Source organism: Triturus cristatus, chromosome 11, assembly GCF_964204655.1.
Source record: "Triturus cristatus chromosome 11, aTriCri1.1, whole genome shotgun sequence".
Lineage (NCBI taxonomy): Eukaryota > Metazoa > Chordata > Amphibia > Caudata > Salamandridae > Triturus > Triturus cristatus.
The window spans coordinates 869,900,214-869,923,281 of record NC_140594.1 but is presented as its reverse complement, the minus strand read 5'-3'; the positions used below and the strand labels follow the sequence as shown (position 1 = coordinate 869,923,281).

General features: G+C 40.9%; 1 protein-coding gene across 2 annotated transcripts in view; it reads right to left on the bottom strand.

The window, feature by feature from the left end:
• The window catches only part of LOC146785560 (uncharacterized), a 263,330-nt gene extending 240,523 nt beyond the window's left edge, over nt 1–22,807 (bottom strand). Inside the window, exons 1-2 of one of the 2 annotated variants that reach the window (XM_085634724.1) lie at nt 22,566–22,807; nt 1,799–1,839 (exon numbers count right to left, since the gene is read on the bottom strand). In XM_085634724.1, the coding sequence (XP_085490850.1) occupies nt 1,799–1,839; nt 22,566–22,720 (196 nt within the window). In that variant the 5' untranslated portion in view covers nt 22,721–22,807. The remainder of the gene's footprint in view (nt 1–1,798; nt 1,840–22,565) is intronic. The other variant, XM_085634723.1, reaches the window with a different exon arrangement.
• Between the last annotated feature and the right edge of the window lie 261 nt (nt 22,808–23,068).

Genomic DNA, 23,068 nt, shown 5'->3' with positions numbered 1-23,068 from the left:
TGTAGATAGATCTTACAGCGGTCCTGAAGAATTGCCGTCTACCTAACCAAATGGCAAGAAACATGTTGACCTGACTTTACAGCGCAATACCCTGTAATCATATAGCTGGGGTGCGTGTACTTTCATTTTTAATCAGGATAGTGGCCACATTCATTAAAATTGTTCTGGGTGGACCTCTACCTCATTTCTGTTTTAACCTCACATTTTCACATCTACACTCACTAGGGCCCTCACAGGCACTGCACCCAATGGCCAGGAAAAAAGATCTCCGCTAAAAGGCCCCATCATGGGTGCCGATCGGGTATTGCAGCACCGACCCAATAAGGAGCAGACCCAATGATGAAGCAAGACACCTATCTGATTGAGTGTGTGAGCGTCTTTTTCAGAAAGGAGGAAACTTTCTCCTGCCTATAGTGAGCACAATACTTCTCCATACACACATCTACCTGTACTGTACAGTAGGAACAGCATACCACTCTGTTTTGTAATGTATTTGGGCCTGTAGGCTGGACCTAGTTAAATATAGCCCTTGGTCTCTCCTTCTTGTTAAACAATTTATGGTCCACTCATTAACACGGGCACTTCACAGAGCCTTGATGCCCTTGCTGGGGTATCTCACCTCTTGAGAATTACTAAGGCCGTCTTTACAAGAGACTCAGAAATGGACCTGTATTTCCCCACTTCCAGACATACCTAGTCCAGGGGTACCGATTATTCCAAGATGTGAAGTTTCAGACCAAATACAAGCTGGACCCTGAGGGCCCTCTAAGAAATGAGGCATTATCAGTGGCATTGGTAATTCCAGATCTGATTCCACCAGCAATTCCTCACTCTGCCCCAGACTTTCACCCAAAGTTCAGCTTTTCTCAGTAACCAAAATCTCTGAGTGAAAGTAAACAGATCCTTAAAGATCTCATGCACCCCATAGTTCTGATGGGCTCAGTAACCGATGTTATTGGCCCTATCAAAGTTAATAGACCACTCGCAGAGGGCCTAAGAAGAAGCTAGCTATATGTTTAGGAGGCATCATGCCAGGCAATGCATGACAGCTAGGACTCAACATAAGCTAAGTTCTTTTAGCAAATTCCAGTTGTATGCATTTACTAAGAATGGAAAATGTATGGCTACTGGCAAACATGAGTAGATTGTGCCAACGTTCTATTCTTTAGGTAAATGGTCTTTCCGACCCTCACTCACATGAAGATCTTCTCACTGTGTCCAAAACGGTTCAAACAAAACATCCAGATTAAAAACATCTTAGCATTTAATATTACCCTCTGTCTGTACCAGTTTCTTATAGTCACTTTCTCTCTAATACAGTTCTTTGGATCAGAAAAGAGGTTTTTTCTACATTTATTGGGGAAAATGTGGGCAAGAGAAACCCTCTAATAATTGGAGCTTTACAGTATTACATTTTTATATTACAGTTTTCAAATTACATGCAATGAAATATGAATTCAAAGTCTCCAATCCCACCCTCTCCGTGATCTTTATCCAGTGCGCTAATAGAGCTGAAAATGCCCATAACTATAGTCAACATAAATGTATTCTGAAATTATTTGGGCAAATAAGAAAAATGCATCCCAAGTTATTAATTTGATCAAATAAACATTATGGTAATATCAACAAACTAGAAAGTTTACATCTGCTTTCATGTGAAGCATGGAATGATGTGGCTCCATGAGGTAATTTGCATAAAAGGAAACATAACTTACAGCAAACACCAGGAAGTATAGTATAGAGCACATTTAAATGATATATCCTGTGTATAGTTGTATGCATAAAAATCAAAACCTACCACGGAGGTCACCATTTTGTCCCAGAGAGGAAACTTCATTCCTACAAAAACAAAATTAACAAACTGTAAACAGAGGCAAACCATTTCCATAATTTATTATGCAGCTGCTATGCTTGTTAGAGTACATAGACTTTACTGGCACATTACCGGTACTGAGGGAAATTGCATTTCATTTGTATGACTATTTACTGACCGTGCAACATATGTAAGAGCAGCATTGATAAAAAGATTGTCCGACACACCGCACAAATTTGTAAAAACAATGTCCAACTTAAAATGACTAATCATTCTAAGTATACATGGTCTCGTTTAGATTTTAAGGTATATTAGAACAATGGAATGTTGGGGCTCCGAATGGCTGGTAGAAGTCCGGAGCTCTATTATTCCAGCTGTTGCTGTGAACAAAAGGCCCCATGGAGCCCTAGGGGATTGAATCTTCGCGAGGCCTTTGTTTTACAAATTAGAACATTCTGCCCTCTGGGGTGGACTGTTCTAATAGCCTTAGAGCCCTCTTGCCTTCAGCTCGGGCCTTTAACGCTGGAGTGGGACTATAAGGGCCCGTAAAGCCCGCTACAGCAGGCTCTAAGGCTATATTAAAGCCCTATCAGGAATTTTAAAGCTTCCAAATAATAGATTTTACAGGCATCTAAAGAGGTCAAAATACATTGCCACCGATAGGGTAGCTTGTATCCAAATGAAGGGCTGAGATCATTTATCACAGCAACTATCTGTCTTGATTCTATACAGAAACACAACCACACGCTTGACTGTTGACTGTAACACACCATCTACTTCTTGATAAGAGCTGCCAGTCTTTTGGGCATTTTAGTGTACACTGTCAAGATCGAGCACTGACAGAATTTATTACCTACATGATATACTTCCAAGAGGCTACATATATGGAAAAATATGTCCCCATTGATGCAAAATACACTAAAGGCATTTATCGATCTTAAATCTGCTTTTGATTTGGTGCCTTGTATCAAAATGTGGAGAGTTTTCTTGGATATGGGGATACCACCTCAAATACTGTCTATGTTAGTTACCCTACACGACTCTAACTGTGCTCAGGTTCGCTGGGGCATGCAGGGGGACGTCACGGATAAGTTTACTATTTCCAAGGAGGTTCGCCAAGGGTGCGTCCTCACACTAACCTTGTTTTCCCTATTTATTAACAGGGTCGTGCAGTATTTTTCTAACTACCCCACAGATGCTCCAACCTTAGCAGGTATGAAGATACCCCTGTTAAAGTTCGCGGATGACACCCTGATAATTTCCAAGACCCAAAAAGGGTTGCAGTCAGCACTTTCTAGGTTTGAGGTGTTTTGCCGTGATCATGAACTGGTGGTGAATGTGGAGAAGACCAAGTTTATAGTTCTCCACAAAAGTAAAGCCATAAAAGGGAGAGTTTGTATGAACAATGGCCGTCTAGAGCAGACGGACGTTTTTACGTACTTGGGAATCACACTAGGAGGGAAATTAAATTGGAAGCCTCAAATTGATATGCTGGCTCTTAAACATGCCCAATTGACTGGAGTACTTATGAAGGAACAGAGACTTTCTCATACCAAGCCAATGGCTCCAGTTCTGAAGATTTTTAAAACCAAAATTAGCACCTCGGTACTATATGGGGCTGAGCTGTGGGGTTTTGAGGATCTAGCTTCCCTGACCACAGCCCAAAACAAATTTGTGAGAGCCTTATTAGGTCTCCCACAATCAACACCATTATTGCCTCTTTATTTAGGCTTGGGCTGTTATAAAAATTCAGGACATAGCTCGCCTCAGAACTGTGGCATACTGAAGAAGGCATTGGGTTACCCCCGAAATGGCCCTGTACACCAAGCACTTCTCGAAACCAGGGGGGCAGATCGCTCATGTAAGATCTCCTGGTTAAGAAGGGTAAAAGATACCCTGAGTGATATGGGGTTAAGCAGTTTATGGGAGGATCCCATAAAAAATCTTTTCCCTTCAAAGAAAGAGTTTAAGGCAGTATATTGGAATATGGTTATGATGAAGCGCTTTTCATCCTTAATGAGGCCTACCTTGATGAGGGAGGTTTTTGAACAAAAACAAGAGACCAAGTATGAATGCTACTGGGATCTTATCTCTGTACCCAATGATAGGAAACTGTATCACCAGTTTAGAGTGGGTTCCCTCCCAATAAAATCTTTTACCTGTAAATGGCATCCCCTGAATGATGACAAATGTATTGCATGTTAATCACAGAAGGAAACATTAGCACTCGTTCTGTTTGTATGCCCTGCTTATAAGCCTCCCAGGAAGAAATGACTTAAACCAATCTGTTCGATTCTGGGTACAAGGTCGGGCGTGGAGGCACTAAGGATCTTGAAGTCTGACACACAAGCCCATAGTGATCGCTGTTGCTAAATTCTTGCGATGGATGTCGGTTATTCGAGCTAAAATGATGAGGCCAAATTTTATTAATATTTTTGGCATTTAATTGTCTTATGGTCGTCCCAAAATGTTGTCTACGTATGTGAATCTCCTACCCAAATAACATGTCAGCATTGTTCCTTTATTAGTCATGGGGCTAAATAGTGGTGTCAAAATTGTGAAAGTTCTGTTTATGGTGTACACTCGTGGTTTTATGTAAACTGATATTTATTTGTTTTTAACAAATTTTAATACTAAGTGTTTTATTATTGTGATATATTCTGCCAAAAGTTGTATTGATATGGATTCATCAAATTATTTTTATACCATGAATTTGTTAGTCCCTTTATCTGTTGATATACGATGTCTTTAATGATTATGACAATCGAAATAAAGACTAATTGACTGACTGATTGACAGACTAAAGGCATATAGTCCACGCAACCATTCCCAGTCTCAATATCCTAAAAGTTTAAGAAACAACAGTGTGATTATACTATCACAAGAACTCTTCTCTTTGTTGGTGTTTTCACTTTGTTTTGTATGCTGATATTATTAACATAATATTCATCATTTTTTAGTAAAGCACATCTCCCACCAAGATGTTGCACTATAGAACATACTGTAGCATTGTGAGGAAGAGGAGACCCATAAGAATCAACTAACACAACTTTGCAATAGATAAAAGAAACAACTATTTAGATAGTCAGAAAGCAGGACAAGCCAAAGGGAGGACAGAGAGCAGGGTGTAGCAGACCACAGTCCAACGAAGACTTTAGAATTTCAGAGGTCCAAAATTAAAAACAAGCATTGGCAAAGCCAATGGGTCTGAATTAATCTACTAACAAATGTTCACACAGGCATTCACAAATGCTGATGGCATGCATTGTATGCACAAATGTTGTTTATCAAACTATATCCTGCCATACTGGCTATGCCAAAGCTGGGAAAAGGTAGCAGCAACTATTACTTTCCGTATAGAATGCATATAGGAGAAAAATAACTGACTGTAATAGCTTGGTTGAGTTTATTTCTCAGATCAAGATGCATCTGTCATGCATTCTAATGGAAGCCATTCCTGGAAGGCAGATTGCATCGCCAGCTGATACCATGAGGTTAGCGAGAACAAGAGTGTGGGTGTTGGGTGTGTGCATGTGGGTGCGTACGTGTGTGTTTGTGTGTGTCTCTCTCACTCTCTTTAACATCATAAATGATAACATGAAAAGCTGGAATTTAAAGCCAAAATAGGCGTTCCTTCAGGTAAAGGCTAGCTGATGTTTGTTGAAAATGTCAACGTGACAGATAAGAAGAATGAATATTTGTGTACCACTAGTTATGCATTTCAAAAACACTTCAAACCTGGTACTCAAGTGCTGATTTGTTTTGATTGTCAAATTTGTTTTGATCTAAGGACAGACTTTGCTTATAATTTGCCATCATTTTCTAGTCACCAAATGGCATTAATTTGAGGGTATGGCGATTGTTTCAGCTCTTGTGGCAGCATATGAGGATCTATACTTATAGCTTTTATAACATTGTTACCATCACATCTAATTGTAATCTAAGAACTGAACATGCAAGATTGGTGACGCATAATGAAATATGTCTGATACCTGAATCTGTGCATTATCTGCATCCTGAGTAGTAAATCAAGTGTCCGACCACATACAAAGTATACGGTTGTGGCATTGTGAGACGTGTGTGATATTAAATTTGCCCATCCTGCTCCTTGCCAGAATATCTCCATTACATTTTGTGTGAACATTTACAATACTGTGGACAGGATGAAAAAAATGAAAAAATCACATAGGTCTGACAATGTGGGACACTTCACAAATTTAAAAAATCAAAGGAAGTTGCATTGCATTCAAAGAAAATACATTTGTAATGAATATAAAACCTATCTGATTTTAACCAATTTCCAATGGAAACAGCACTGAAAACCGGGCATGTGAACCAATTTGTCAACATTTTCATTTAAGGGCGAACCCCTCCCCAAACGCTCAGGGGAGGTGTTAAGACAGGCCATGAATTAATAGAACATGGATCATTTGTATGTATGCGCACCATGTACTACTGATTGTCAATATCCGAGACAGGGGGCACTAGACTGAAAATTGTGCTGTACTAATTCAATGCAACTTTAAAAAGTCCGCTTTTATGCATTCACCACCACCAGTTCAAAGTTTACCCACAACCACTGTCTATTATTGATTAAGCAATTTGACCAAAAAGGATATAAAGTGATAAATAAACAAACTTATGAATTGCATTATCGAATCTAGATGCAATTGTATGCCCATGTAACAATGGTGCTAATCAATCAATGGTCCATTTTCTTTTCTTTTGTAAATGTTATGAATTATATACCAACGGTTTGTTGGTCCCATTTCTGAGTTCAAGGAATTTAAGACACTGTGTACCAGCTTACCTCATCCTTCAACGACTCTTTGATGAGGAAACTTGCACTGTTGTAATCTGATTTCTATGTGCTGATGTACAATCACGAGGCCCTATGCACTTTATTTCATTTACGTACTGTTGCCGGCTGATTCCTATGTGCTGTTGTACAACTCTGAGGCACTTTATTTAGATTATGTTACAGGGTTTTATCTGGATTTTACTGTGGGCTACATCATTTTAATGTTCATTAAATGTGGAAGTATTTATTACTATCTCATATCTTATGTACTTTTTATGTCTGCATACTTTTATGGTTTTATGATCAGCCGAATAAAGTTGTTTAAAGTAAAAGTAAAGTAAGAATTGCATTTGATTGGTTTTTATATACCATGAACAATGGTGGGAAGCAGCACAATTGCTTTGCAACTTCAAAAAAAGCTGATATATCCAATTTCATAAAGGTCATTTGATTATTTTAAAACAAAGTACGAGTCTCTGATGTAGCCAGGACGCCAGTCAATGCTGCATTATTTAAAGTAGGTGACTGAAGGTGTGGTTCATTTCCAGTTGTCTCATATTTCCATCAGGTACAATTACTGTCATCTTCATGTCTTTAGGCTTTTTATTGCAAAAGGCACACACACACAAACTTAAAATGAAGTCATTTTCTAGCTCTGCAGATCCCATGTTTTTTAAGAAGACAGGTTGTCCATATAGCCTTGATGTTGGGAATCATCAAATTACTTACCTGAAACCAGAGACATCCCTTACCATGTCTGACCCAGCGAGTCACAAGATCATTGGCAAACCCTGAAAAGAAAGGGTGTCTTAGAAGTTTCACAGTGAAATGTAATGCATCTAGGGTAATTCTTCCACTGCGAAAAGAACTGTACTCAAATAGAGACAGCCTGCAGTGCAGATACAAAGGGAACAACTTACATAGAAATCGCTGTGACTTACTCATGTACTACTCCCGCCTTACTGCTGAACTGCCTAATAGCCAGAGCTGCTGACTTTGGAGCTGGGGAACCAGGTTCGAGCCTTGGCGTCAGTTCCGCATCCTGTGATTCTGGGCAAATCACTTAATCTTCCCGTGCCTACCAAAAAATTAATCTGTCCTCTGTAATGTAACTGGTGCTAATGTAAAGAGCTTCAATACCTTCAGGTCGAGTTTGCGCTATATAAAAACTACAACAAAAAATGCAAAAAAATGTCAGGACTACTCTCCACTTACGACTGGAAATGAGGGTAAGCCGGATGAACTACAAGAGCAAATTTCACCCACTCACTACAATATCTTTGTGACTCAGTACGTGAAGAGGCAGGGCCAATTTACAAAGGTTTTGGTGCATTTAAGGTCATTTTTACATCTGCTGTATTAATGCGACGACTTTAATATTCTTTACTGAATTATACTATTTGAACATATTAATCATAATGGGCCAGATGCACGAAGTTTTTTTCAGTTTGTAAACGGCCCGATTCACAAAATCAGGCTGTTTGATACCTGAAAAAAGCAATTTTAAATGTACAACCCTATTTGCGATTTGATAAGCAATTACCGAATCGCAAACTGGGTTTAAGAGTGGCTATTAGGAACGGGCAAGTCGCACTGGTATGTAGTAACGTGTTGTGACCTGGAATGAGGTCGCAAAACATTCACAGTTACCATCAACTTCCCCTTTGTGAATGTGGGCGGCAACATTTTTTAAGAGGCGGCAGCGCCTACTCTTAAAAAATGAAAGGAATCTTTTAATTTTTAATAATAATAATAATAATAATACAGACATTTATTCTGAACCTCAAACAGAGGTTTCTAGGCGCTATAGCAGTAGGAAGCATGCGACATGAGAGGCCAAATAGATCTAACCGGGGCTAAAGAGCTAGTTAGTTAAATGCATCTCACTGTCCTTTCAGAAAAACGGGCGGCATTTCAAAATAAAAAACTGCTTCATTTAAAACATGGTGGTTTGCTGGCCTCAGCAGGAAACCATCCCTGTGAGTGCTAGCCATTCCCAATGGGACACAAATTGCGACCTGCATCATGAATTTTAATGAGGCAGGTCCCTTGCGACCCATTGGAAATCGCAAACAGTGTAAAACACACTATTGTACATTAGCTGTTTGCGATTTCCCAATAGTGAATCACAAAAATTTGCTATTAGGAAATTGCAAATGGAAGTCTATGTACATTGTATTGTATTGTAATTGCATTTATATAGTGCTTACTACCCGTACCGAGGCGTCGATGCGCTTTTTTCGGCGAGTAGCACGCTACTCCGGAACCCCAAGAAGGATTAGTGTTGAATTAGTATAAATATGAAAGTAATTTGAGTGGTGGATAGGTTAGTCAGTTATTTGGATTCAGAAGGATAGCGGAGGGATAGAAGAGGGAAAAAAGTTTGCATTTATATAGCGCTTGTTACCCCTGATGGGGTGTTGAAGCACTTTCTTGGTGAGTAACACCCTACTCCGGAACCCATAAGGATTAGTGGTGAATTAGTATAGTGAAATATGAAAGTAATTTGAGTGGTGGATATTAGTCAGTTATTTGGATTGAGAAGGAAAGCGGAGGAATAGAAGAGGGAAAAAGGGTTGCATTTATATAGTGCTTGCTACCCCTAATGAGGTGTTCAAGCACTTTTTTCAGCGAGTAGCACACTACTCTGGAACTCATAAAGGATTAGTGGTGAATTAGTATAGTGAAAATGAAAATTGAGAAGTGGACATGTTAGTCTGTTATTTTGATTGAAAATGATAACGGAGGGATAGAACAGTGAAGGGTTTAAACTTTGTTGTTTTGTTTTGGGGTTTTTGGAGGTCATAGCAGTAGTGGGAGGGGAGGTTTGGGATGAGTAAAAAGGGATGCAGAGGGGAAGAGTCAGTGGGAAGAGTTTAGAAAGGCTTGTTTTGGGGGATCAGTATAGTAAAAGAGGTGTCAGGTGGTGCGAGGAGGGTTAGAGTAGGGGAGAATCTGGAAAGGGCTATTTTGGGGATCATAGTAGTGGTATGGGGTTTGAGATGAATGAGAGAGTGGATGTAGAGGATATATTGATAGAGGTATATGGGGAAAATAGGGTAGTGTATTGGGAAGAGTAGTAGAAAGAGGTTTGAGATGAGTCAGAGAGTTGAGGTAGAAGATATATTGAGAGAGTTATAGGTTAAGAAATAGGGTAGTGCATTGGATATGCTGAATTAGAAGAAAGTAACACATATATAGATCCATAAGTACATGGAAAGTTAATAGATGCATAAAGGAAGTAAGTAGATGTAGATTAAAGATATTGATAGAGGTATAGGGTGAGAAATAGGGTAGTGCATTGAATATGCTTTTTTTTAAGGAAAGTAATAAACACATAGATCCAAGTACAAGGGTGGTATATAGATGCATAAACAAAGTAAGTATTAGTAGATTAAAGATGCATTCGATAAACTCTGGTTTTCAAGTGTTGTATTTACAAATGTATTTATTTATTCATTTTTTTAAACATAATTATTCAACATGTTTATACAAAGCAATGCACATATATAAGTACATATCGATAGTACAAATAAATACATATATACAGAGGGATATGCTATATATTTCTGTTTGCGTATGGTGCTTATGTGGGGAAGAGCCAATTCTTGAGTAGTTTTCTGAAGATGAGGTGGTTGTCAGCGGATCTTATGTTGGGGGTAAAGAGTTCCATATTTTGGCAGCTTGAACAGAGAAGGATGTGCCTCCCATGGCTCTTCTCTTGTATCTTGGGAATTTGTGGCTAGGTGCCAGTCTAGAGCGGAGGTTCCTATGATGAATGTGTTTGGTGAATTTATTCCTGATGAAGAGCGGTCCTATTCCATGTATCGCTTTGTGGGTGATACAAACAATGCGATTCATGCAACGTCTTCTTGTGTTTGGCAATGTACAGCTTTGCTTCTCTGTGCCAGATCGCCTTTGGGTTCACATTGGCACACATGTCGCATGATTTCGAGTGGTGTCCCAATCTGGCCCATTGACAATACCTCCTTCCTCATCTCGAACTATAGAATTGTGCAGTGGTCCAAACTGTATAAACCGTTACTCAGTTCGGGGCCAACTCCAGCAAAATAGGCATCCCCTGCTAGTACAAATGCAATGTTTTTCCAGAGTAGTGCATAGCCTTTATGCTGAAATTTAGTGAAGCGTTTACTGGACGGGTGACATTATGTGACAACTACAGCAAATGACTTAGGGTCTCATTACAACTTTAGCAGTCCTCCAGCGCCACCGTCACCATGTCATCTGCTGGAGGACAGCCAACACCGTGGTGCACCCGCCCACTGGATTACAAGTGAGGCAAGAAATTATATACAGAAAGTGTAGAACATGAAGGTAAAAGTGAATACAGAATGGGGAAACAGCTTTCTTGGAAACGGTCCCAGAAAAATTGAAGAATCCAATAATAGCGAAAGAATTGGAATTTTAGTAAAGACGCTTATTTTTAACCCTATGTGAAAAGGACAGTGAGGGTGAATATCAGGGTCCCTAGAGCTTAACTTGTGACATAGCGAATGCTGGTGTGTAAAGCAATGCTCAAAAGACAGCCAACAACGTTATTAAATGCCCCCACATTCAATACCAAGGCTGCACAGTCCAGAATCGACCTCTGGCCACTTTAATCGACTGCCAGACACACCCTGCTTCTTTATCTCACTCTTTCGCACTCCTGCTTTCTTTCTCGTTGATGGTTTTTCCATCTTCTCTTTCTTCTTCTTTCCGGTTTGTGTGTTTTCCCCTATGTTGTTCTCGGGGAGCGTGTAGTTAGGAAAAATAAGTGCTGGTGGGCCCCACCAGCAACCATCATCTCTAATTAAGCACTGGTGTTACCTAACTAGGACGTCTGATCTGGAAAACTGGCAAAAAAAATCTGATTCAAAAAAGTCATCCAAGCCCAGATGATCTTTCCAGCCTAGTGCTAAAAGTGTGGTCACGAGCTGTGCATTCAATTTAAAATACATTAAACTAAATTTTGTCAGTGACACATTAAGTTTCCACCTACTAAAATTAGCAATTCTGGTTTCATTATTTTAGAAAGGCTCACAGGCAGAACACATTACCTGCCAGATTTTGGACATGTTTAACCCAGCTGACAAGATCTATAGAACAGAAGTTTCATTAGGACAACTGGACGTACAGCTTTATTAGGACCTCATATTTACCTCCCACAACACGGTAGCATTACCTTCTACGACATGGAGCCCTATTGAGGGAGAAGCTCCTCCTTGTCACTGAGCATTTGTGAATTAAAAAAACTTTCCACATAGTGGTCATAGTTCGTTGACGGGTGTATGTTATACTGCCCCACCTGTGCTATGCAGCCACATTACTTATTTTAGGAGCCCAAATGTTTGATCTATATGTCTCCGGCTAATGCATCTGCTGAACTATATCTAATTTCTTGTGGAACAATATGATCCCGAAACAGATCAAGCGACCATGAAGGTGCCTTAATGAGGAAACTATCAGTGGGTAAGGCCTAAAAGATGCTTCTTGTCTGTCTTTTAAGAACTTGAGAATGAAGATGACGATCGTTGCTTGGTGGTTAAGGTTGCTTTTCCATCACATGCGTACTACTAGACATATTTGGTCATTGTCGCTGGGACAAGTTACAACTTGTTACCACATTCATTTGGGGATATATAGCTATATTTATATAGATAAATATATTCAAAAACAAGTATACTCATCACTCAAAGCGGCACTCATATGGATTGTGTCCAAAATTATTTACTTATTTAATGTGGCAAAAACAAACGCCAACGTGTTTCGGCCACCACAGGTAACTGTGGGTACCAAGCCCAGTGGAGATTATGGTTAACTCAAAATGACAGCCTAAGAAATCTAATAAGTGAAAAAAGCTGTCTTCCACCAGTCAGGGCACCTGTCCCAAAGATAACACCCAAATCCCAGCTGCTATCCCAAAGCACTGAGGTGTTTTGCTCCTCCACTTCATCTACGCTTAAGGGCTAAAATCCAATGTATGTGTAGTTGTACGCAAACATGGCAATTGCTCGGCTTGTTTACAGACAAAAACACTAGTGAAGGCAAATATTGTACTGGAGGGGCACCTTAAGGGTGTTATGGTACATAACATTATTAGTAAGCCACATTCCTCCCTGGGGCTACTGCACTCATTCTGTAGGTGTCTGACAAGTTCTCCTAGTGGTTAGTGTTCAGAAAACCACAAAACCACAAAACAGCACTTGCTAAACCTCAAACTAAAAACATGTTTTTGATTTACAGAGGACACCAAACATTAAGGATTCCGTCGTTAGAAAGAAGTGTGTTTACAGGTACATCACCAAATATTATTCAATAGTTACTTGAAATATAAGCACACTGTGCCTTCTGGGCATCTATTTGTCATCTGCTGTCATCTGCTGTCTTTAAAATGCACTGTTTCATATTACATCTGATGGTCGACGCTTTAAAAAAACTGAAAACATGACGAGGAATGGGCAGGCATCCACAAGCCATAATTGAAAGCAATCAACTCTGTTTTCATTTCGGATAAAAGAAAATCTAGAAAGAAGTCTTGCCAACTTGTCGAAGTCACTCCTTTGATGCTCCTTGGGAACTGCATCATTTGTAGAACTTACACAATGGAGAGAGTGGTGTAAGATGCAGAATTTAAAAAACAGATGAATTTGTGCTTATATTACATGAATATACTATAAGCGTGATTAGCACAGGCTGTAGGGACCCAACATTACATAATGTAATTCATATTCATTTGAAAAGGCCTTGTCAATGCTGTTTTTGTCTCATTTTTGAAAATGTAATAAAGAATTGAGAGACTAAAAAAGTCAACTTATTAAATCCCTTATAGGTTCAGTATATCTTCCCACAAAGGGCAACGCTCCTTGTGCGTAGTTACATTTCTGCCGACACAAGAGCCTTAGCGCTAATAGAGAGGACAACCCTTCCTAATGTGACGCTATGCACTAGAAGGCCAATTACATCCTTGATCAATGAGGCTTTGCATGCAAGTGGCTTGGAAACCCAGAGGAAGCGCTGTGTGCTAGATGCTTTTTAAATTCTTGATAGTGAGGGAACTATTTGTTAGAATCAAGAGGTTCAGTGGAGGTCCAGCCCGAATCAGCGGCATACTTTTAGGCATTCCACATAAGATAAATAGAATTACAATTATTCTAATTAAAACTCCTTTATCTATAGTCTAAGATCTTCCTAAAAGTTCCCCCTCTATGACCTTCATTGACCCCCCTCATTGGACAGCTACAGCCCAGCCTCAGGATATGGTTATGTGCTAGAAGCATGGAAACCTACAAGCCAATGAGGAAGTATGCACTGGAGGCAAGGGTACACCCCTGTAAAAGCATGTCCTAAATCGTACAACAAGGACCTCTTCCCAGCCCGCGGAGAATTTATGTAATAGGAGCAGGACTTCACCTTACCCAAGAAAGACTTGGGTGCCAAAAACATCTACAAGGAAGAGCTGTTTAACATGAACATGTTTACATCTCAGTCTACGAGTTGTATGGTAAAAGTGTCGCTACATATGTGCTCAAGGACGAGATATGTGTCAGGAACAAGGTCACATCCCGGCCCAACTAGGAGCAATCTGCCTTAAGCGTGACTACATCCTTGCAGAAGGAGACGCCAAGTTTAAGGCTGTTGCAAAACTCAAGCACACATAGTGTTTGACTACTGCTTTAAGTATTGTTTTGCCTTAAATTAGAGTAAAAATAATGATCACATTTTTCATAAACAAATAAACCATCTTTTGTGACAGGATCTTAAACACTCCAAACTTACAGTGCAAACGTTTTCAACTTCTCTTCAAACTCGGCGAGCCAATATCACTCACCCACAGTTGCTCCATATTCCTCTCTCTGTGAGAATCCAGTACTGTTTTTCTCTATGAATTGTACTACTAGTCGATTAGATATAGCGGGAAGTCGTCAATCACATGTCCATGTAGAGTTTTAAGTCACTGAACATCTACCAATACATCATCTCTAGGCCGAGCAAATATTTTGGGAAGTTGTTTTGGATCCATAGGAGATCAATATTTTCCTTCATTATCGAATTCATTGGCTGGCTTCATCTGCCCCTGTCTTTTGGCATGGATCAATCAATCTATTACCTATTGCTCAGTCTCATTAAAAATAATCAGTCTACAAACGATATTATCACTCATCCTAAGAAGCCATTGTTATACCCATCAAAACCATCAATTTCCTGCTTAAGTCCAAAGTTAGTCACCCTGATAAGGTGCAGGAAAGAGAACTTATTCGGAAGATTCAGACATTTGCTAAACAAAACTCAGTGTTATGCCTACATCAATGTAGTCTACACCCTCATATTTTTTCAATATTTGAGTTCCTGGTCACAGCTACGCAAGTTTGAATTCCACTAATACATCCATGTGGATTGTCTAAAGTCAATTTACATTCTATATAACAAAGGGATAGTCTGAACTACGCTTGAGAATAACTCAGGGTGAATATTCTTTCATTTTTGTTCCATAGGACTTGCAAATAAGCTTTAAGAATATTGGAGACATGCTATGAAGAGAATTAATGGACTTTATGCACTGGTTTGATTTTTTTAATTGTGAATCGCTAAGTTTTGGGGTCAGTTCTTTTATCATGTGGCAATTTGTGATTTTCCAACTTATGATTCTTTTCTGTATCAAATGTATTGTTTTTCAAATTATGATTCATCCTTGTTGCAAATAAAAGAATACATTATTTTCAATTCCTGAAACATTTTATAATGAATAGATTTTTTTTTTCTTCCAATTTTAATTTCTTTTGTGCCGTTTTCTTGTGGTGCGTTTAAGTACAAAAGTGGGAAATAAGCGATTCAGTGCACAGTGAACTTTGGGCACAGTTCCAACCACTTCACTTCTGAGTGATTATAATTTGCTTAGTGTAACTGGGACCTTGTCAGTTAGGGTGGTCTGTCTGCTACAAAACACTCCATTTTTTTATTAAAATGGATAGAAAGTTAAACTAAAGCTAAACAAAATGTGCAAGATTTTCAATAGGCCGAGCCATCTCACCTCTAAAGTTGCCACCAACATACCATCAATTTTTCTAGTCCCATCTAATGCTTAAGTTCTCATATTGAAGCACTAAAAGATATCTGTCACATCATTCAAGTAAGCTTTAATCTGTGGCTTTTTAGAAAGTGTCCACCAAGTTTGAAATACTTGCAGCTTCACTTCTCAATGATTGACTTTGCCTTATTACACGTCCTCCATACACATGCTTTATTCAAAGACAGCGTGTTATGTGGTTTTAAAGTTAAGATCATGTCACTATTTCCATGAAAATCGTGAATGACATTCAAACGACAGAAACTGAATTTCTCAATTCTCCCAGTAAGATATTCTTTTTGCTTGAATTGATGAGCAATTGATATTTTCTTGTATGAGGCACCCTGTAAAAATAAAGGGATTTTGTCAATTCCAACTTTGAACTAATCAGACCATAGCAAATAGAAATTTGCATGAGAGAAAATTGGAAATTTGTGCCCTTACGAAGGCCCTCAGGTTTCGGCCTCTGTGATCGTGGAACGTAGATATAATAAAGTACTGTTTGGGAAACATTATCCTGCTTCCACAGCCTTTTATTCACAAGAGAGAATAATTTAACATTAAAGCATGGCTGAACTTGTCAGCACACCAAATAGTTAAACTATGCCAAGATTTTTAGAATGACTCGCAGATATGCAAAAAATAATCTTGGCAAGCACTCGCTACATGTAAATCTTTCTCAGATATATTCATCGTGGATATCCAGAAAACTAACTCTGTTTTACTCTAGTCTGTTAGCGACTCAGCCCTACATTACAGACCGCCAAAAGTATTATCATATCCCAAGGGACGTATGCCTGTCTAATTTTATGAGACAGCATCTTCAGAAAGCTGTCAAAGAATCATACTTAAATCTAAACATGATTGATGATGAACAAACATTAATGAATAGTACTTTGGGTCCTCCTTCAAAAATAAGAGAAATTTGGATCATGAAATTTGTTCCCAACTAACCTGAACACTTGTAAATATAAAGTAATGTAAGTAATGTGCAAAGGTTACTGATCCCCTTCCTAACTCGCCTCTCCTCCCTTTAGCAACTTTTTGAAAGAAAGTTGTAAAACCAACGAAGTACGATACTTTTTTAACCAGGTTTCAAGAAAATAACATGATGGATTTTTTTCAGGGTTAGCATACTCTGCATTCGAATTGTTTCTAGTGAAGTTAATCACATTCCATAAAATTAATTAACTCTATTCAGTCATGTACATGCATACCTATTGGCTTCCACTGTCTTCGTTTGTTTCTAAACCTCACACAATCAGTCAATGAGGGCTCACAGGTATTTCAGCCCTGGTGCGCCACTTTCCAAAACCAGGATATCCCTCCCTCAAAAGTAAAGCGATTCAGGCCATCTATTTCTGTCATGACCATACGAACCAAATATTTCCTCTAAGGTCCAATAAAGACATTTATTGGCTGGGTTGTTTACAAGGTTTCTTTGGTTTTGAGATTTGTTGACATCATACCACAATCGTATTGATAAAGATTCCTTCTGGGCATGAGGCAAACGAATTGCTTTGGTGATTACCAATGTCTATAAGCCTTTCACACTGATCTACTTAAGTATGCTGAAAGATGTTTTGTCATCTTATACCTTAGTATCTTCTACAACCAATGTTGCCATATTGTGATTGACAGCGTCCATCATATCTTAGAATTGCACCCCTCAACCAGTGTCTCAACAGCACGCAACATTTTTCAATTATTTACTCCATGCTGCATTCACCATGTTGGTGACTATAGGTTTTGGTGCCCTGTGCCATTACAGGGAAGTGTTACTATTAGTATTGAAACTTGACACTTGTGTAGCGTGCTGCTACCACTTACGTGTCATTCTTTGTTGCACTTAATCTTGTCGCATTTGCTGCAGGGCAACGCATGCATGCATGGCTGATCCGTTTTGTAAGCTGCCTCCATCGGTTCTACCACCACAAAACCTAGGTCGAAAATTACTACGCGTACCGGATCATTAAATAGAAACATTTACAACCACGCTCATTCCTTAGGGTGTGCTCTGTAGTTGTTGTGCAATACTTTTCACAGCAGCAGCTGCACTCCTTCCTTGAGCATGATGGACTCCAGACAAACATCTCACATAAGGAAGGAAACGTGAAACGGATGCCTCAGGGCCTCAACTGGCAGCCTCCCATTCGCCCACGCAATCCAGAAGATACAGTTCCAACTCCCAGAAGCCTCCTCTGTTGCTTTCGATTTATATTACCGGCAGATGACTGGTGTTGCTTAACTTATTTTGACACGATTGAGCTGTGCCTATGTATGCTGTTCTGCATTTGAAAATACTCTACTTTCATAGGAGCAGAGCTGGTGAAATGCTCTTCTGTTATCAGACAATACAGACTGCACCAATGACAGAGCAATTTTGCACCTCCTTTTCTAGAATATGTAGATTATCTTGATGCTGGATCAACTTTGCACTAATACTGCAAGTGATGAATGTTTGGACAGAATTTGAGAATATGTCATCTTCCTAAAACTGAATCTCTGGCTTTGCTCTTCTGGAGTGACAGTACATAGACGGTACTGTTGCCAGTACAATTTTGCACTAACGGTTCCATTTTCCATGGATAGCATCTGTGCTGGAACAATTTAGCATCAACATTTCCATCACCAGTCCAAACAGTCCCAACTGCACCAGTGCAATCTATATAATTCTGAAACATTTGTGCTAAAGTACATAAAATGTGTTCCCTGAAGGCAGTCCTTGTCATCTAGTAAGACATGGATGAGTAAGACAAACTCCTGCGGCGCAGGAGGGCCACAACATTCCAGGGGGCCTGAACAAATCAAGGATGCCACATTTAATCCAAGGGCTTCATCGTGCCTCTATCTTGCCCCATTCCCTGCTCTCTCAATTCTCTCATGCCAAAGTTAACGCGTCACCGCTGCTTCAATTTTCCCATTTCTTAGGCCAATTGTCTGAGACCAAAAGCAACACTGGCACAACAATAATGAACTGGGCCCTAATGTAAGCAGGAAAAGATAGTAAAATAATTCTAATTGGGGTTAAGTTGACGCCTTGCACCCATGAGCCCCTGTGCCACTGCATCTGTGGCACAAATGATACCTACTAATCTGCCCGCTCTCTCCAATGGCCCATCACTCGTAGACATGATGCCCAAAACAGCTTCTCTGCGCCTTTGTGTAAAAAAAGGGAGTAAATCCCACATCTAGCTTCCTGTGGCTTTGGACCTGTTCCCTGGGCCCAAATGCTAACAAGCGAAAAGGGTTCCCACCCACCATTTTGCTAGTAACACAGCCACAATTTGGGTGCAGTGCCTAGAGCCAATGCACGTGCTGCACTAATGGTTGTGATGCCCATTTAATCATATCTCCAACTTCCTCAGGGGATCTCCATGAGAGAGCTGTGTCTGTCCATTTGTAAAGGAAAAAATTAGCCCACACAGCATCTTTTCCTCTGGGCCATCTCCTTGAGGCTATCCATGGGCAGAGGGCTAAAGAAGAAACAGGCCTTCCACCAGGGTACATGTAATCTGTTCAGGCTGGACTGTTCTCATGAAGCACAGGGTCAAGGCTGATTTTTTGCATATGGCTGTGTCTGAACTGGGATGGTGAAGTGAGCTAAAGAACGATGATGGATTCAACCCAGATCTGGGACTGGGGGTGAGTGTCTGAAAAGTTTCAGTGCTCCCTCCATCATCTCCTTGTGTTTGCTTTGTTCACCCTAAGTTGGCAGGGTATGCCCAGACATGGGTCCCTTGTTCACTTTGCCACTGAATTCAAGCGTGCCTGGCTGATGAGAGGTGTTACACTGAAACTGTTTGTAGTCTCACACGTGGGGGGTAAAAGGAAGAACTAGGCTACTTGATAGAAAATTCTATCCTATATCTCTTCCGACGTATATAATACTCACACCTAATATAGGGTAGCGCTACTAAAAAATCTAAATAATAGTACCAAAGTTGGGCCGGGAATAACATTTGTTATGGACGAAAACCCTCACTCACCCGAGGGTGACATGCTTCATCATTGGGTTCCTCTAACACACGGGGACCGCAAGGTACCCCGTATGGGCTACGACTTTACCCGAAGGGGGAAGGAGCAGGAGCACTCTGCCCCTCCTTACCACACTGAGTTGGTAGAACCAACACGTGCTTTGCACTCCTGCTCCTTTCCCCTTCGGGTAAAGTCGTAGCCCATACGGCGTACCTTGCGGTCCCCGTGTGTTGGGAGGAACCCAATGATGAAGCATGTCACCCTCGGGTGAGTGAGGGTTTTCGTCCATAACATATGTTATGCCCGGCCCAACTTTGGTACTATTATTTAGATTTTTTTAGTAGCGCTACCCTATATTAGGTGTGAGTATTATATTATACACTGAAACTGTTCCCAGGATGCTTGTTTCCAGTCCAGAGAAGACCTGGCTTGGCAGTTCAGGCTGAACTGTTCCCATGAGGCACAGGGTCAAGACTGATTTGCATATAGCTGTGTCTGAACTGGGGGGGGGAAGTGAGCTAAAGAACGCTGAATAGTTCAACCCAGATCTGTGACTGGGGGTGAATGTCTAAAAAAGTTTCAGCGCTCCGTCCATCATCTCCTTTATTTTGCTTTACATGTAATCTGAAAGACATGTAAATATTTGCTATTGGTTAATCACCAAATGTAAAGGCTGTCCGATACTGAGTACAGCCTTTAATTTAGGAAATCACTGTTCTTTTTGAGAGGTGACCTAAAGGAAGTTTTTTTGGAAAGCTTTGTTTTAATATACTTATGCAAATGCTTGCACTAGGCACATTGTAATTACCCATTTCTAAAAGGTATTATTTGAAAGCACTTATTTTATCTTAAATGCTAAATCATTTTGTGGCAGCTTATCTTATACTCAGTACCATTGGAACTACAGAAGTTTGAGGCTGCAGCATTTTCCACATAATTATGGATTTGATGCGTTTGCCACACAATCCACCATCTGCTGCACATTCTACAGATTATAACGAAAACAATGTGTTTCTAGCTCAAACAGATCAAAAGTTACTAAAAAGGCAACAACACATGTTGCCACACTGTGGAAGGTCCTTAGTGAAGGTTGACAGTCACCTTTCTGTTGCTTATTGCTAAATTTGGGTGTTAAACTGGCACTGAGGTTAAACCTTTGGCCACACAGTGTTATCATGTGTAAAACTGACAAAATAATGAAGTAACACTACAACAAACGTGCTGCATTAAGTTGCGTATTTTGGCATTTTTCACCGCATACTTTATCAACTCTGCCACATAATTGTGTCCTTTCCGCCGCATAATTCCAGCAACCTTAGTTATATAGTGTATATTACAATTTTTGTAATAATGACTTCTTATCACAAGTCAGATTCAGCACAGTCCCAACCTGGATTCAATTGTGTGACTCTAGTTTCACAAACAGGCATCTGCAGCGATCGCATTAATAAATTGAGGTTTGATAACATAAAGGAAAGCGTTCCATAGGATTCGTTTAATATGCATTTATTAAATTGTTTACGGTATGTGCATTATTTTATAGGCAGCTGGCTAAATGTGAAAAAAAAAAATACTTACAGAAAATGGTTCTTTTCTTTTTAGCCAAGTCTTTGACCCCACCACCACGGCGCCAAGAATCACAATTGCCATACTTTTATATGCCCTTTATCTGCTGGATGTAAATGACGACAGCATGGAAACGCGATAAATCAAGAAAGTTGCACTTCCAGGCCACCTTCATTTACAAGTATTTGCGCCCCCCCCCCCCCCTCCTCTTTTTCTCCCACGGAACACAGCCACGACCCACCAGGGGGGCACACCCCACAGTCTGAAGACCTCTGCAATATTTTAGTGATTAATTGATATATACATTATTTGTCCTCCATTAGGAATCGTTCTCGTGCAACACATTGCTACATGATTTTGGCAGGTGCTGTTGCACCAATAAGCAACGCAGCCTCCACCTTGAATCTTTTACCATAGTTTCGGATGAACAAATGTTCACTCGCCAACTGCTAGCTAGCTGCTCACTCCAGACATAACATGGAGCTGGAGAGTTCAAGGTAGAGAGCTGTCCATTTCAGTGGTCCTCACCAGAGCTCCCAAGGGTGAAGGAAGCCTTAACAGGCCAGAGCTGCCGACTTTGGAGCCGAGGAACCGGGTTCGAATCTCGGCGTCGCCTCCACATCCTGTGATTCTGGACATATCACTTAATCTCTCTATGCCTACCAAAAATGAATGTGTCCTTGTGTAATGTACATAAAACTGCAGCAACAAGAAAATAGGAAGACCTTAGTGCCCTTACCCGACACCCCACGAAAGGCCACCACAGCACCTGCATGCACGTGCATAGTTTGTAACCAGAAGGCTATGAAAATGAATCCAAAACAGTAGCACGCTTAAAATCGGTGTTTAATTGCACTAGTGTTCAGATAAAGACGGACTAACCTGTGTGATCAGGCCCCTAACACCATGGTCGAAAAGTGAAGAAAGGAAGCGTTTGTCATATTTAACAAAGAGCACAGGCTCTCTGGCCGAGGCTGCCACTGAAATGATAAAACGCTGACAGAAATGGCGGGTCTCCTCAGCGCCATGTGCCTGTGTTTAATCTACTTTCATTTTTCCATGGAAACTCCGCACCGCCCTTATCCCGCTCTCAGTCCAAGCCATGTGCATGCAGAGGGCCATGGTACTCGCCCTCGTGCATTATGTGTGCAGGAGGTCAGGGTGAAGGCGCGCGGCCACCCGTGCCCTTGACACCCACGCGCGCATCACTGAAAGAGCCTCTGCGGCCGCGCGCTACTGGGGAGCTGGACAGCGCCCGGGGCAGCATCCTGCAGAGGAAGGCGGCTCTCGCGCCATCCATCCGCCCCCCTCTTCCCAAGCCCGGGACACCCCGTGCTCACCTCCCGGGCTCCGCCAGCCCCTCCGAGGTGCCGCTTGTTGTCATGCTGCCACCGGTCTCCCAGAGCTGCAGATGAGGCTGCGTGTTGTCGGTCTCCCTCCTGCTCCAACCCCCAGTCCCTGGAGCACAACAAAGGGACGCGCGGGCTCTTTGCATGCAGGTGTGGCTGCAGAGCCCGCCCAGCGCCCAAGAGCCAAGTGCAGCCGCTCGCGGAGGGGGCGCGGGGGGTTGCACGGCTCAGCAGCGAGAGGAGCGTGAGCCTGTCTCTGGCGGAAGTGCACACACAGTCCGGGGTCGTGCAAAGGATGAGCGCTCGAGGGAAGCCGTCTGCAACAGAGTTTTATTGTTTCAATGTAGACGCCCTTCGCGCAGCACATACATTGATGCAAGCTGCAGAAAACTGTCTGCGACCCAAACACTGTTAGCTATATTTTGCACTAGCTGACTAGCAGAACCCTAGGCTGTTGAAGGTGCTTATGAAAGGTGTGCAACGAGTAAAATACT